The sequence below is a fragment of the Natrix helvetica genome (assembly GCF_964273705.1).
Source record: "Natrix helvetica genome assembly, chromosome: Z".
Lineage (NCBI taxonomy): Eukaryota > Metazoa > Chordata > Lepidosauria > Squamata > Natricidae > Natrix > Natrix helvetica.
Genome location: NC_138554.1, coordinates 86,732,603 through 86,747,703, shown reverse-complemented (window position 1 = coordinate 86,747,703; position 15,101 = coordinate 86,732,603). Strand labels below are relative to the sequence as shown.

General features: G+C 41.4%; 1 protein-coding gene across 6 annotated transcripts in view; it reads left to right on the top strand.

The window, feature by feature from the left end:
* Positions 1–15,101, top strand: part of ATP2C1 (ATPase secretory pathway Ca2+ transporting 1) — a gene marked incomplete at its 3' end in the record, with an annotated part of 75,480 nt that overhangs the window by 12,805 nt on the left and 47,574 nt on the right. For all 6 annotated transcript variants that reach the window (XR_014176805.1, XM_081971072.1, XM_081971074.1 and 3 more), the window contains 4 exons: positions 4,215–4,325; positions 10,817–10,933; positions 11,667–11,756; positions 14,760–14,795. Coding sequence is in view for 5 of the 6 variants with exons in the window: in XM_081971072.1 (XP_081827198.1) it covers positions 4,215–4,325; positions 10,817–10,933; positions 11,667–11,756; positions 14,760–14,795 (354 nt within the window). The remainder of the gene's footprint in view (positions 1–4,214; positions 4,326–10,816; positions 10,934–11,666; positions 11,757–14,759; positions 14,796–15,101) is intronic.

Genomic DNA, 15,101 nt, shown 5'->3' with positions numbered 1-15,101 from the left:
AGAGGGATCTTGGAGTCCTAGTGGACAACCATTTAAATATGAGCCAGAAGTGTGCAGCAGCTGCCAAAAAGCCAACACGGTTCTAGGCCACATAAACAGAGGGATAGAATCAAGATCACGTGAAGTGTTAATACCACTTTATAATGCCTTGGTAAGGCCTCACTTGGAATACTGCATTCAATTTTGGTCGCCACGATGTAAAAAAAATGTGGAGATTCTAGAAAGAGTGCAGAGAAGATCAACAAAGATGATTAGGGGAGGCTAAAACATATGAGGAACGGTTGCAGGAACTGGGTATGTCTAGTTTAATGAAAAGAAGGACTAGGGGAGACATGATAGCAATGTTCCAATATCTCGGGTTACCACAAAGAAGAGGGAGTCAAATTATTCTCCAAAGCATCTGAGGGTAGAACAAGAAGCAATGAGTTGAAACTAATCAAGGAGAGAAGCAACTTAGAACTGAGGAGAAATTTCCTGACAGTTAGAACAATTAATCAGTGGAACAGCTTGCCTCCAGAGGCCCCAACACTGGAAGTCTTTAAGATGATGTTGGATAGCTATTTGTCTGAAATGGTATAGGGTTTCCTGCCTAGGCAGGAGGTTGGACTAGAAGACCTCCAAGGTCCCTTCCAACTTTGCTATTGTATTGTAAGATTCTTTTCTCTAGTAGTAGGACTCACAAGGAATAGTATCTAAAGCAGAGGTGTCAAACGCAATGCCCGAGGGGCTGGATCCAGCCCACGGTGCTTAGATCTGACCCACAGGACTGCCCCGGAAACAGTGAAGGACCGGTCTGTGGTCCCTCTGCCAGCGAAAATGGTGTGGCCCTCCAGACTCTGATTTTGCTTGCAGAGGGTTGCAGAAGGCCGTTGCAGTTGAAAATGGAGCTTGGGAGCCTTTTTTCGCTGGCAGAAATATACTATCTACTATCTATTTATCTGTTACCTACTATCAACTGTTTATATTTATCCTATTTATAGACAGTTGCTACCTACTATTTATTATCCACTATATCAGTGATGGCGAATCTTTTCAGTATCTGGTATCGAAAAGGGAACATATGCATGTTCCTCTGGGCCACATCCCAGAAGAGGAACTGCCCAGGGGGCATGGGTGTACTGAAAAATGAATTTCTGGTTTCCAGCACGTGCATGCAGGCTGGCCAGCTAATCTTCCAGTTACTGGCCTGCATGCGCTTGGCGATTAACTGTCTGGTGCGCATGCTTACCCGTGAAAATGGAAGACCAGCTCTTCCAGTTTCTGGCACTGCTGCATGCACAAAGGCCAGCTGATAGTTGTGCACGCATGCGTACCAGAAACCTGGAAGAGCAATGGGTGACACCTTGCATCCCAGGCGACATGGCTCTGCATGCCACTTTGGACACGCATGCCATACGATCGCCATCATGGCACTATATACTATTATCTGTATACTATCTACTTGTCTCTACTATCATCTAACTCTCAACTATTTGTTATCTATATCTATCTAGTGATGCATAGAAATAATATTTACATTATTGTATTATTTATCAATCATAATAACTTTACTTTTTGCAAAACAAACTACAAGAGTTTCAGAATAATCAGATATAGTAGATGGAATAAAATATAATGAAAAATAAGATCAACTCATTTTAAGAGACAAGATGATAGATTTCCAACTCACTACCATCTATATTCTAAGGTGGCTCAGCAGCTAAGACGCTGAGCTTGCTGATCAGAAAGGTTGGCAGTTTGATAATTCAAATTCCTAGCGCCGCATAATGGAGTGAGCTCCTGTTACTTGTCCCAGCTTCTGCCAACCTAGCAGTTTAAAAACATGTAAAAAATGTAAGTAGAAAAATAGAGACCACTTTGGTGGGAAGGTAACAGTGTTCCGTGCACTTTCGCCGTTTAGTCATGCTGGCCACATGACCACGGAGATGTCTTCAGACAACACTGGCTCTTCAGCTTTGAAACGGAGCACCACCCCCTAGAGTCGGGAACGGCTAGCACATATGTGCGAAGGGAACCTTTACCTTTATCTTTACTGACCTGTACAATTAAAATAATGTGCTAATTATTAGTAGCCTAGAAATGTACTACTCAAAGATATTTTCATGTTATTTTACATTTGGAATAGAAAAATATGCATATTCAAGTGCCATATTTCCTTTAGAGAAATTGTAATTTTTCTGACTTAGCACCATACAAAACCGGCTGAGAAATATTTTTTATTCCTGTGGCTTTAATTTAAAGAGGGAGATTTCAGTGAGAGTGAGATTTGTGTTCAAAGCCACAGTTCAATCAATGTTAAAATGAAGTCATGACTTAGTAATTTTATGTCAGCATTCTGTGATGACCTAATCTTGTATGCACATTTAAGTGAGGTCTTTAGGTTGTGGTTTCTTATAATTGCAATTTTATGATTTTTCTGGTTATTTCTTAAGGCTGCATGCCATAGTAGGCATAACAAAATCCCTAAAAAAATAAGTGGATTTATCCAGTTAACCAATTCAAAAGGGCTTAAATTTATCTCCAAGAAGATCCATTAATTATCTCCTGGTAAAAAAAAAGTTCCCATGTTGTCATAGATAATGGAATAATAGTGTTGAAAAGGACCTCAGAGGTCTTCTAGTCTAACTCCTTGCCCTAGGTAGGAAGGAGCCTTGCAACATCCAAGTTAAATGGTTGTCCAACCCATTTTTGAAAAGATAATAATGCATGAAAAAGGCTTTGGAGGCCAAATTGTATGATGAATGATTATGGGAGCTAGGTATGCCTTGCCTATTGAAGAGAAGGATTAGGGGTGACATGATAGTTGTCTTCCAATACTTGCAGAGCTGTCACAAAGAAGAGATTGACTTATTCTCCAGAGCATCTGAGAGCGGTACAAGAAGTAATGGGTGGAAGCTTGTTAAAGAGAGATCCAACCTAGAATAAGGAGAACATTTCTGTGAGCAATTAATCAGTGGAATAGCTTGCTCCTAGTGATCAAGACCCTGTATTTATGGATCAGAACATTGGCAATGAGACCCAAGTATACCTGATAGGGTGAGCTCCCATTTTTGTCCCAGCTCTTGCCAACTTAGCAATTCAAATGCATGCAGGTAAGTATACATAGGTAGCACTTTGGTGATAATATGGCTCCCTGCGTTAGGAAATAGAAATGTGCATTCCCTCCTAGGGTTAGACATGACTGGACAGGAAAAAACTTTTTGTATCATACATTAAATTTGTCATTTTAAAAAATATATACTAATTGCTAATTAGAATGCATGTTTAATTTATGTTGTTATAAATACATATAAAATACAATTTGTATATGATTTAATTTTTTTAAAATATACTGATAATTTACTCAGTATAGAATAATATATCGGTACTCAAATCAAAAGGAGCACATACTGTATTTTTCAGAGTATAAGACACACTTTTCCTCCCCTAAAAGAGGGTGAAAATTTGGATATGTCTTATACACCAAATGTAGCCCTGTCCACCTGCCGACCCCCACCCTTTGGCCTGTGCCTCCCAGCAATTTGCCTCTTTACAGCAAACAGCGTGTTTAAGTTTCAGCTTCAGCACAGCCTGATTAGCACAAGCAGTTGATTGTTGGTTGGATCACGACCATCAGCTATTTCAGGCTGCAGGGATTGCTATAGCCTATTGCCGCCTCTGCACACCCCATTTTCGGTTTCCACATCCCGTTTTCAGCCTCCATGTGCCCCATTTTCAGCCCTCACGTGCCCCATTTTCTGCCCATTCTGATCCCCGATGCTGGGAATCGGCAGAAAATGGGGTGTGCGGGGGCCAAAAACAGGGTGTGCAGAGGCCGAAAATGGGATGCGGAGGCTGAAAATGGGATGTGGAGGCCGAAAACAGGGCATACGGAGGCAGCAATAGGCTATGGCAATCCCTGCAGCATGAAACAGCTGTCAGGAGGTCATCTAACAAACAATCAACTACTTGTGCTAATCAAGCTGTGCTGAAACCGAAACAGGCTGTTTCCTGCAAGGTGACAAATCACTGGGAGGCAGAGGCAGATTTTTTTTTCTTGTTTTCCTTCCCAAAAGCTAGGTGCATCTTATACTTTGGAATGTCTTATACTCCAAAAAAATACGGTAGTTCCAATTGATAGTAATTTTTGTTTTGCTAGATATTCTTTTTTGTAACTTACTTACTTACAGCTGAACTATGGTATCTGGTGATATGGATAGCTCCTTGTTTTTTAGGTTGCACATTTTCAACAGCTGCCTAAGGATGAAAATGAAATAATGATTCCTGTTCTAACTTCCAAAAAAGCAAGTGAATTAGCAGTCAATGAAGTGGCAAGCATTCTTCAGGTAAATAATAATATATAAGAACATTTTCTTAATATCCTTGAGTATTTGTTAACTTCACATGTCTGATCAATTGATAATTTGCTAGTTAATCTATTTCTTTATGATGCTCAAATAATGCCTTGGTTTGCTAAAAATTGATAAAGACTACCTCTTTATAGTTAATGGGTAAATACTGATTTCTACATTTAGATTAAACTTTAAACATAGATAAAGCAGATCCATTTTGAGTTTTTATAAGTGGTTTTAGTCTTGTTGGATACAGAGATTTGATACTATAACTGCTATAACTTCAGTTAGTTTGGACTGTTGATTGCATCTAGGAATGGGAAGGACTGCTTTAAGAAATGGGATAATTTGCTGCCATTGACTTGCCACAGCCATGTTGCCATGGCCGACTCGCCACAGGACAACTCACAGTGAAAAAATTCAATGAGGGATAACTCAAGAGAGGGACAAATGAATATGCATCCAGCCTTGAGGACGTCTAAATTAAGAAGGTTCAAATTTAAAGGCCTGACGCAATTCAATTCTACCTCTTTTGAATTATCCCATGTTGGGTTGTCCCATGGCAGGTCAGCTGTGGCAAGTCAGCTGCAATGAGTCGTCCTAGACCCGCTTTAAACAAATGTGCTCATCTACCATTTTTAAACATACTAATCACAAGTTAATCTATTATTTGTATTGTTAATGTAATAATCTAGACCAGTATTTCTCAACTTTGACTAGTTTCAAATGCATGGACTTCAACTTCCAGAATTCCCCACTCAGCACTGATCTACAGGTGAAACTCAAAAAATTAGAATATCGTGCAAAAGTTCATTTATTTCAGTAATGCAACTTAAAAGGTGAAACTTATATATGAGATAAGACTCATTACATGCAAAGCAAGATAGTTCAAGCCGTGATTTGTCATAATTGTGATGATTATGGCGTACAGCTCATGAAAACCCCAAATCCACCATCTCAGAAAATTAGAATATTACATGCAATCAATAAAACAAGGATTGTACATAGAACAATATCGGACCTCTGAAATGTATAAGCATGCATATGTACTCAGTGCTTGGTTTGGGCCCCTTTTGCAGCAATTACTGCCTCAATGCGTCTTGGCATGGAAGCTATCAGCCTGTGGCACTGCTGAGGTGTTATGGAAGACCAGGATGCTTCAATAGCGGCCTTCAGCTCTTCTGCATTGTTCAGTCTCATGTCTCTCATCTTTCTCTTGGCAATGCCCCATAGATTCTCTATGGGGTTCAAGTCAGGCGAGTTTGCTGGCCAATCAAGCACAGTAATCCCACAGTCATTGAACCAGGTTTTGGTGCTTTTGGTAGTGTGGGCAACTGAAAAATGAAATCAGCATCCCCATAAAGCTCGTCTGTGGAAGGAAGCATGAAGTGCTCCAAAATCTCCTGGTAGACCCTGACCTTAATGAAGCACAGTGGTCCAAAGTCCTGTTGCTCAGTGGTCCAAAGTCCTCTTTTCTGATGAAAGCAAATTTTGCCAAAAGCACCAAAAACTGGTTCAATGACCATGGGATTAATGTGCTTGATTGGCCTCTCCATTCTTCCTCCATATTCTGGGTCCTTGGTTTCTAAATGAGATGCAAAAGTTGAAATAAATGAACTTTTGCACGATATTCTAATTTTTTGAGTTTCACCTGTACACCGTTCGTTTATTCAAGTATTATTAAAAATCAGAATAGAATCAATGAATTTTATTTGCTAAATGGGCACATTTTCTGTTTTACTTTGGAAAGTGAATCATCAACACTGACTGGGTAAGTTACTAGTATATAAAAATAAGAGCAAACTCCACTCCCTTCTAGCACTAATTATGTTACCTAGTTTGGTAATGAAACATCTTCAAGAAAATCACCAAGCTAGGAGAGCACCAAGGACTCTCTTTGGAAGATCTTGGAACTTTGCATAATAAAATTATGTTTAAAATGACAAAAAAGAAAAAAAAACAATAATACAGTGCCATTCACAGAGGTGCTTTGGCGACAGGAAGGGCATCTGGCCATTAAACACTTTGCTAGCTCCATTCAATTGCCCAGACTCCATCCCGCAAGAGATTTTGGGGTCGTTAAAAGAAGAAGATGATGATTCACAAAGATGCTGTCATGGAACCACAAAAGACCGATTTTCCATTCTTCAGTCCTTTCAGGTGCTTTTGGTTTACTTTGGAAGGTACCCAGACTTTGGAGCCAGGTTTTTTTTTCCCGTTGTCTAAATTTTATTAATTTTAAAAGTTTTACAGGGAAAAAGGGGTTAAAAGGTTATAGAACATTTTGACAGCTACATTGTGCGGGGGGGAGAAGCCCCCCCAGGTCTGGCAACTTTTACAAAAAAAAATGGAAAATTATCAACATTTACATAGATATTAGCAGTTTTAAGTTTAACACAAAATCATCAGTATGTTTCAATCATTTTGCTTTTTATCACTTCCATAAAGGTACATTATAACAACATTTGCAATGATGTTTCAAATCACTTTTGTGATCTGAATCTTCTAGTTGTCGCATCCTCCCCCCCGTCCATTGGCAGAGCCTCAGCCCCATCCTCCTTTGTTTCTTGTGTAACATCCCCCATGTCACCTAAGAGAGCAGTGTGTTTTTTAGTGAAAGCCTCTGCTTCCGCAACTGTGTTAATTCTAATTCTACTGCCCTCCCAAAAAATCAACATGCCTTCTGGTAACAACCACCTAAACCAAACCCCATTATTGTATAATTTTTTTTGCTAAGAAGGAATATTTCCTTCTATTATCTCTTACTTTCTTTGGGATCTGCTTAAGAATGGTTATTTCTTTATCCTTATATTTTAATGATCCTCCCCTTTGAGCTCCTAGAACCCCATCTCTTGTGGTTTTTCTAAGAAATTTAACATGAACTTCCCTTGGAACATTATGTGTTCTTCCATAGGCTGAATTAATCCTATAGATCAGGTCAATAATCCCCCCCCCCCCCCCTCAAGCTGTTGTTTGTCTCTGTTAATATATTCTGCTAACATTGTGGTCATAATCCCCTTAAGATCTTCATTCTCAACTGCTTTGGAGCCAGTTTTGTGTGCCAAGGGATTTTTCATAGGAAAGAAAGTAAAACATATGCTTTTTTCTTCTCAGTAATAATCCAAATATAGGAATAAACTTAGCCATGCATTGAAAAGAAACCAATTCCTAGCATCACAATACGTTGTAAGAAATTAGACTGATTGCTTTAGATTAGATTGAATTTAGCACATATGTGTTCCATAAAATAATTGAAATAACTCTCTTGTTTCAGATATCTGTAGGAAAGTCAGGACTTAATGGCTTTCATGTGTATAGAAGAATTGAGTGATGTCAACTATACTTACTTAGATACATAGAACCAAATGTTTAACATGACTTGTACATGAATTAACCCAAAGGTGGTATTCAGCAGGTTCTGACCATTCTGGTGAACTGGTAGCGCAAATTTTGAGTTTCGGAGAACTGGTAAATACAACCTCTGACTGGCCCTGCCCCATCTATTATCTGCCTCCTGAGTCCCAGCTGATTGGGAGGAAATGGGGATTTTGCAGTACCCTTCCCCTGCAGTGTGGTGGAATGGAGATTTTACAGTATGCCCACCAAGCCATGCCCACAGAACCAGTAGTAATTTTTTTTGAATCCCACCATTGAATGAATCTATATAGTGATGAGATAGAAATACTAAAATGCTCCCTTGTTTAACCTTTTCTTTTTGGAATTTCTGCCAACAATTGCCCTATGACAGCAATGGCGAAACTTTTTGGGTTTCTGTGCCGAAAGCGGGGGGAGCGCAAGGAGGCCATACGTGAGCGTGCCATACCCATAATGCTATGCGTGTGACCCCCCTTGCGTAATGCCGTGCGCACACCCTGCGCATGTGCACGCAACCCCCTCCCCTTTGGCCCGCGATAGCCCTATTTTTTGCTCTCCCCAGGCTTCAGAAGCTTTCAAGGAGCTTGGGGAGGGCAAAAACAGCCTCCACCGGCCTCCTGAGGCTCTTTGCTGTCTCTCGGACTGCACTAGGGGCGACTGAACAGGCTGCTCTTGGAAATGGAGGTTGTGGCCGATGGGCTTAGCCCTGGGCTCTTGCTCTGCCTCCCGGGAGACGGACCCCAGGGAGGAATATAACAGCCGCTTTGGAAGGAATGAACCCAGCACCTTCCACTTACATCCACGGCAGTCGTGTCTGCCACGCCCCACTGCCTTCGGAGGCAACAGAGGAAAGCGCTTCTCTTGGTGGGGTGGTCGAGCTGGCTGGCGCCGGGCTCCAAGCCTCGCGAGCATCCCGCCCAGCGCACAGACTTTGTCTCTATTGCGGCTTGCGAAGGCCCGTGCTTTGGTCAACCAATGCCCTGGGAGACCCATTTCCTGGCTCCATATTCCCGACCTGGGTTATGGGGCAACCCCTGGGCATTATCCTCCACCCCGTAGAATGCTGTTGCTGCTGCTGCCACTGCCGGACGTGTTGCCTGCGTCCATGCTGCCGTCGCCTGAAGTCCCAGTAGTCATTCCGCCTGTTCCATCAGATGCACCAGAAGCATTTGCAATCGATGTCTACCCCACCCATCTCACCCGGCAGCTTCTCCTTCTTCTGGCTGCTCCAGCATCCCAGCCAGAAGCAGTACTGTGGCAGCGGCTGAGGGAGAGGGGGCGGCAGTGGCAAGGACGGGCAAGGGCTTCCCTCCCTCCTCACCCAAGCGGGCTACTTGCATGGCTCCAGCGGCTCTGGTGAGGATCCACAGTCCGAAGCGCTGCTGCTTCCAGCCGGGATATATTCTGCCAGGCCCTTGGCAGCGTCTTTATACAGGTAGCTCACCTCCACGCCAGCAGCTCCTCCAGCATCCCGGCTGGAAGCAGCAGCGCAAGAGTTACTCTTACCAGGGGTGGCGGTGGCGAGAACGGGGGACTGCCACCCCTTTGTCCCTTCCCCAACAGCGGCTGTTGTGCTTCTGCTTCCAGCCAGGATGCTGGCAGAGGAGTTCCTGGTGAGGAGGTGAGCTACCCGCATAAAGACACCACTGAGGGCCTGGCAGAATATATCCCGGCTGGAAGCGGCAGCGCTCTGGACCACGGATCCTCATCACAGCCTCAGGCTGGAGCTGTGCAAGAAGCCTTCTTGGGCAGTGGGGGGGGGGAGAGAAGCTGGGACCACCCGTCCTCGCCACCGCCACCCCTTCGCTCTTTGTACCGGGACGCCGCCAAGGGCCTGGCAGAATATATCCCAGCTGGAAGCAGCAGCGCAACAGCCACCGCTACCGGGGGCGAAGGGGTGGCGATGGCGAGGACGGGCAGTCCCAGGCTTCCCCCCCCCTGCCCCAGCAGGCTTTTTGCATAGCTCCAGTCCAAGGCTCTGATAAGGATCTGCGATCCGGAGCGCAGCCGCTTCCAGCCGGGATATATTCTGCCAGGTCCCCGGCGGCGTCTTTATGCGGGCAGCTTACCTCTCCGCCAGCAGCTCCTCCGCCAGCATCCCGGCTGAAAGTGTTTCCATTCTCTCCTTCCATCATTTTATCATTTCTCTCTTTTTCTCCCCCTACTTCCCTCTCTTTCTCTCTCTCTCTCATATGAGCAGTGCCACTGGCGGCATTGATTGAAAAGCGTCCTCTGAGCGGCTTTATAGAGGATTTTCGCTGTCTGGAGGAGGCTTTTCAATCAACGCCATTGCCAGCACCACTCAGCTGGAGGAATAAAGAAGCTCAGGGGAGCGGGAAAAGGGAGCTGGTCACCCCGAACCTCACTCACCCACTCCGGGGATCAGACTTGGAGAAAGCTGGATGCCCTCGCCAAAGATCCTCACCTGTCAGCTGGTCAACCCACTGCTTCACGCGCCTTCGCTGCACTTAGTGGCCAACCTCAGCCACTAACTTCAGGAGGGTATTCCTACTCGTGTGCGCCCTCCTGACCCTGCAACAGCCAGCCAGTGTGTCACTTGAGGAGAAGGAGTAAGAGGGTCGTCTTCAGGGAAGCTTCCACTGCAGCTCCTGCTCTCTTCTCAGCTGCGGGCCTGTCTCCCTTTCCGTCGTACGCTCTTCCTGGATCCCATTCCCACCCTGCCAGTCTTCATGTTAGTGAGGTGTTGGGCCAGTACCTCTAAGAGGAGAGCAGGTTGCAGGTTTCACGACCGAGTCAGCAGGGTGCCACAGGAGAGGGGTCAAAGAGCCACATGTGGGTCCAGAGCAGCGGGTTGCCGAAATCCAGTCTAGTAGAAGAAAGTGAACATTAAATATTTTTGTTAGTAAAAACCCAGCAATTCAGGAATAAGTCTTCATTGTTTTAATAATAGAACTTCTACTGTATCATTCTGATTCTTAAAGTACAGAATTATGAAAAAAGATTAAATAAAAGGCTTTTACCCAGGTATAGTATTCAGACAGTATGGCTTTTATGGGATTTTACTATTTGATTGTACAGAAAGAATACATTCACATGAATGTTTAGATTGAATACATCTCTTAAAATACATATCTCTATATATTTTGAAGGCTGATATTCAGAATGGCTTGAAAAATTGTGAAGTTTGCCATAGAAGGGCATTTCATGGTTGGAATGAATTTGATATTACTGAAGATGAACCACTATGGAAAAAATATATTTCTCAGGTAAGAATCTTTTCCAAGAACACTTTTATTATTTTAAGTACCCAAATGAGCTACCTTCATGCAAGCTAAGAAAAGATGGGATCAAAATCAGCTTATGATGTAGTAGTATGACGGTGGTAAATAGAGAAAGGTATTCCAGCTGAGTTAATCTTCCAAGATAGTTTCCACCCACTACTCAGATTACTTTAGGATTGAACTCTTTGGATTTTTTTTCTCCTCTTCTTTCAAACCTTATTTAAATAAATATTTACACAATATTTGTGATGATTATATTTCTAAATGAAATTCTGATTAATAACAAAAATGCATACAAGTTGTCATTGACTTATGAATACAATTGAAACCAAATTTTTTGTTGCTAGGAGAGACATTTGTTAAGTGAATGTTGCCCCATTTTACGACCTTTCTTGCCATGGTTGTTGAATGAATCAGTGCAGTTGTTAAGTTAGTAACATGATTATTAATTGAATTGACTACTTGTTACAAATCACAAAAAGTGATCACATGATCCCGGAACACTGCAACTGTAATAAATATGAATTTTTTGCCAAGCGTTTTGAATTTTGATTATGTAACCATGGGGATGCTGTAATTGTCTTAAGTGTAAAAAACTCTCCTTAGTCACCATCTCAGTGCCATTGTAACTTTGAGCAGTCACTAAATGTAATAGGTAAAGGAATTTTCTTTATTATTCTAAGATGTTTCTGTCTTTTTTCCTCCCTTTTCTCTGTAGTTTAAAAATCCTCTGATTATGCTTCTCCTGGCTTCTGCAGTCATCAGTGTTATAATGCATCAATTTGATGATGCCGTCAGTATCACTGTGGTAAGATTGTCATTTCGCATTTAAATGAAGGGTATAGAGCCTATGATAAACACTATCCATCATGGTCAATGGTTATAAATAATGAGAAATGTAGTTCTACTAACATCTAGAGGGCCACCGCTTCAGGTCCATGCTTAAATAAACACAGCCCTCTGTATGTATGTATTTAGATATTCTCAGCGATTTTTTAAAAGTTATTTGCTTTAGATCAAATGAAATTGCTTTGCATTGCTTGCCATCTCTAATAGCTTTGTCCACACAATGTATTTTACTGAAACATGCATTTTAACTAGTTTTAAGAAATGGCGTCTGCTCAGTTTTCTCTGTAATTAAAGACCATATATATATTAAGATTGAACAATACATCTGAAATTTTACGGATGCCTTTTTTTGTAAGCTTTTGGATTGTATACATGGCAAAAAAATTCCAAATCATTGATTATTACTAAATATATTAAAAAAATTGTATATTGTTCCCATTGTAAGGTCTTGAAATTTAAAGAGATACAATTCTCTGTGCATCTACATTTCTTCTCATGTAACTATATTCTTCCTTTGATCAGTGATATATTGATTGTATGGAGCTATACAGTAGTTCATATTGTTGGTCATATTGTTCTTGTTCTCTTCTCCCCCCCCCCCCCCAAAAAAAATTAACTGATTCTCTAAGATACTAAGGTACTGTTAACTTAAACACCTGTTAAAATGGAAATAATATTTGAATATAGTTTAAATCAATTCTAGAACTTATGGGATAGGGAAGGCTTATGTATTTTACCTATATTTCCCCTTCTCTGCATTGACTGTATTAGCCTGATTGCCTGCCTCATTTTGGCAGTACAGGTAATCCCCGGATTACGAGTGTTCCTTTAGAGAATGTTCGGAATGTTTAGAGAACGTAATAAGCACCTCCTAGCATTTACGAACAAGTCCCGAAATTACAAATATTGTAGCATCATGGCAATTGTTTGCCCGAACGACCGCAGAGGCTCTGCAATATTCGCCCTGCATCTTCACTTTTCCTGCCAAGTCTTCACAGGCATTCTACCTGTGGAGACTCACTTATGTTGCGAAGATCTCTTTATCGTGGTTTCTTTGCCTACTTCGTTGCTTCAGGTTTTAGGTGCATTCATAGAGAACCGAGGTGTAATGTACCACGAGATCAATAGCACGAGACCACGTGCTATTGATCTCATGTGATCTCGGTGAATTGAGGCCTGGACATTTGCAAATGGAGGAAAGGCTTCCATCCTTCAGGCCTTCCCTCCGTTTGCAGTTTCCTTGCTAAAGCCTGCAGGAAGATTGTGTCCCTATAGGCTTCAGCAGCACTTTGCAAAAAGCCTTTGCCGGTAGGAACTGTTTCAAAGATCTGTTTCTACTGGCAAAGGCTTTTCGTAAAGAGCTGCTGAAGCCTACAGGGACACAATTCTCAAGCACTTTGACAGCAAGAAAGACGGCCCGGAGGGGTGTGCGCAGCCGTCTGGCCCTTCTTTTTCATCACCGAAGCCGTCCTCAAGCCCCCTATAGCCTCCATTACATTCTCAACTTTAGGACTACCTGTACACTATTTTCCATTAGCCACTGTTGCTGATGTCTTTAAGTGCAGCATATTGAACTGGCCCATTGGGGCCAAATATTTCCAGTCTTGCCTTCTGCCTTCCTTACCATGGCTTCATATATGTAGTTTCTAATTGATGTGTTTATCCCACCTTCCACTTTTCTCAGCACTTTTCTTTCTCTGCCTACCCAAAGATTTTAGCAGCAACTAAGGAAAGATTAAAAAAGAAGCCTAAAGAGAATGTGTTATGATATAACTGAAGCTAAGGAGATTGGCATGGCTATCCGACCAGCCTTCCTCGTCTTCTTATAACCTTCACTTCCCTTCCTTCTTTTAGTTGGCATAAGTAGATACCAACTTTTACTTATTTTGCCTCTCCCTTAATACTTCTGCCTATGCCTGGATGAAGAGCTTTCAGTCTGAACAGATTATCAGGAATCACCATGGAATGCTTCATGTATGATTGTTTTGCATAGTAGCAATGTTTGGAATTAAATCTTACTAAATTACAGTATGTAAGCTTAAGAAATAGATGGTATAAAAGGAGAAAATTTGTATGTTTTTCATTTGTTCAGTTTTTTTTCCTTTTGAATAATACTAGATAAGAAAACAAATCTTCATCTGGATATTGGCAAACAATAAAATATTGGAAAATGTTTTTGGTTTTCAAAGTATACATCCATGACATGTCCCCAACTTTGTCTTTTGTGTAAGAATACTATTAGACATATTGGAGAAAACTTAAATATATTTGAAATGGTGATAAGTCTGAGAGACTTAACCAAAAAAAAATCATGTGAATAATGATGTAGTCTAAAAGATCCCAGAATTAATTCATTACGTTTTCTGTTCTTTTACATAATGACAATGTAATTAATTTTTTCACTTGATTCAGTAATAATGGGATACTAACTGAAATTGTAACTGAAGTTGCCTGCTTTTTAAATTTGGTTTCTAATATCTTCTGGATAGTATTTACCATATTTTTCAGAGTATAAGACGCACCGGAATATAAGACGCAGCAAGGTTTTGAAGAGGAAAATTTAAAAAATCATTTTTGCACTCTGCAAACCTCCCTAAAACGGCCTGTTTTTCATTTAAAAATGGCATGTATATCCTTCAGAAAGCTTATAGAGTGCTCCTGGGGGCTGGGGAGGGGTAAAATTGAGCAAAGAATGGGCCGTTTTTTTGCTCATTTCTGCCCTCCCCAACCCCCAGGAGTTCTCTAAAAGCTTCCTAAAGGGTATGCACAGCCATTTTGGTGAAGGGGGTTGGGTTTCGGGAGGCAAAAAATTCTGTAGTCAATGTATAAGACGCAGCCAGATTTTCAGCCTCTTTTTTAAGGGAAAAAGGTGCGTCTTATACTTCGAAAAATACAGCAACGTGCATATTTACTTAGATGCTAAAATATATATTATAAGTAGCATTTATCATCTTTCATACAGGCAATACTTATTGTTGTTACAGTTGCCTTCGTTCAGGTAAGAATTTCTCATTTGCTTCTTTCCAGTCATTATTTGCTATGTATTTACAATCGCTATGGCAATTAAAACATTTAAGAGTTTATTTGTAGGTTGATTCTTTTCCTATTTTCCTTCCCTTTAATGTGTTTATATCTCTGATTCAAAATAGAAATATATATCGTAGAGAATACAGGAAAGGAGGGACTAAATTTACTGATCCCGTAATAACATTTTGCTTGCTGAAGTAAAGAAATGTCTCACAAAGAAGAATTTCCTTTTGCAATCTATTGATAAATATGTTGTCTCACAATTGGGAAAATATTG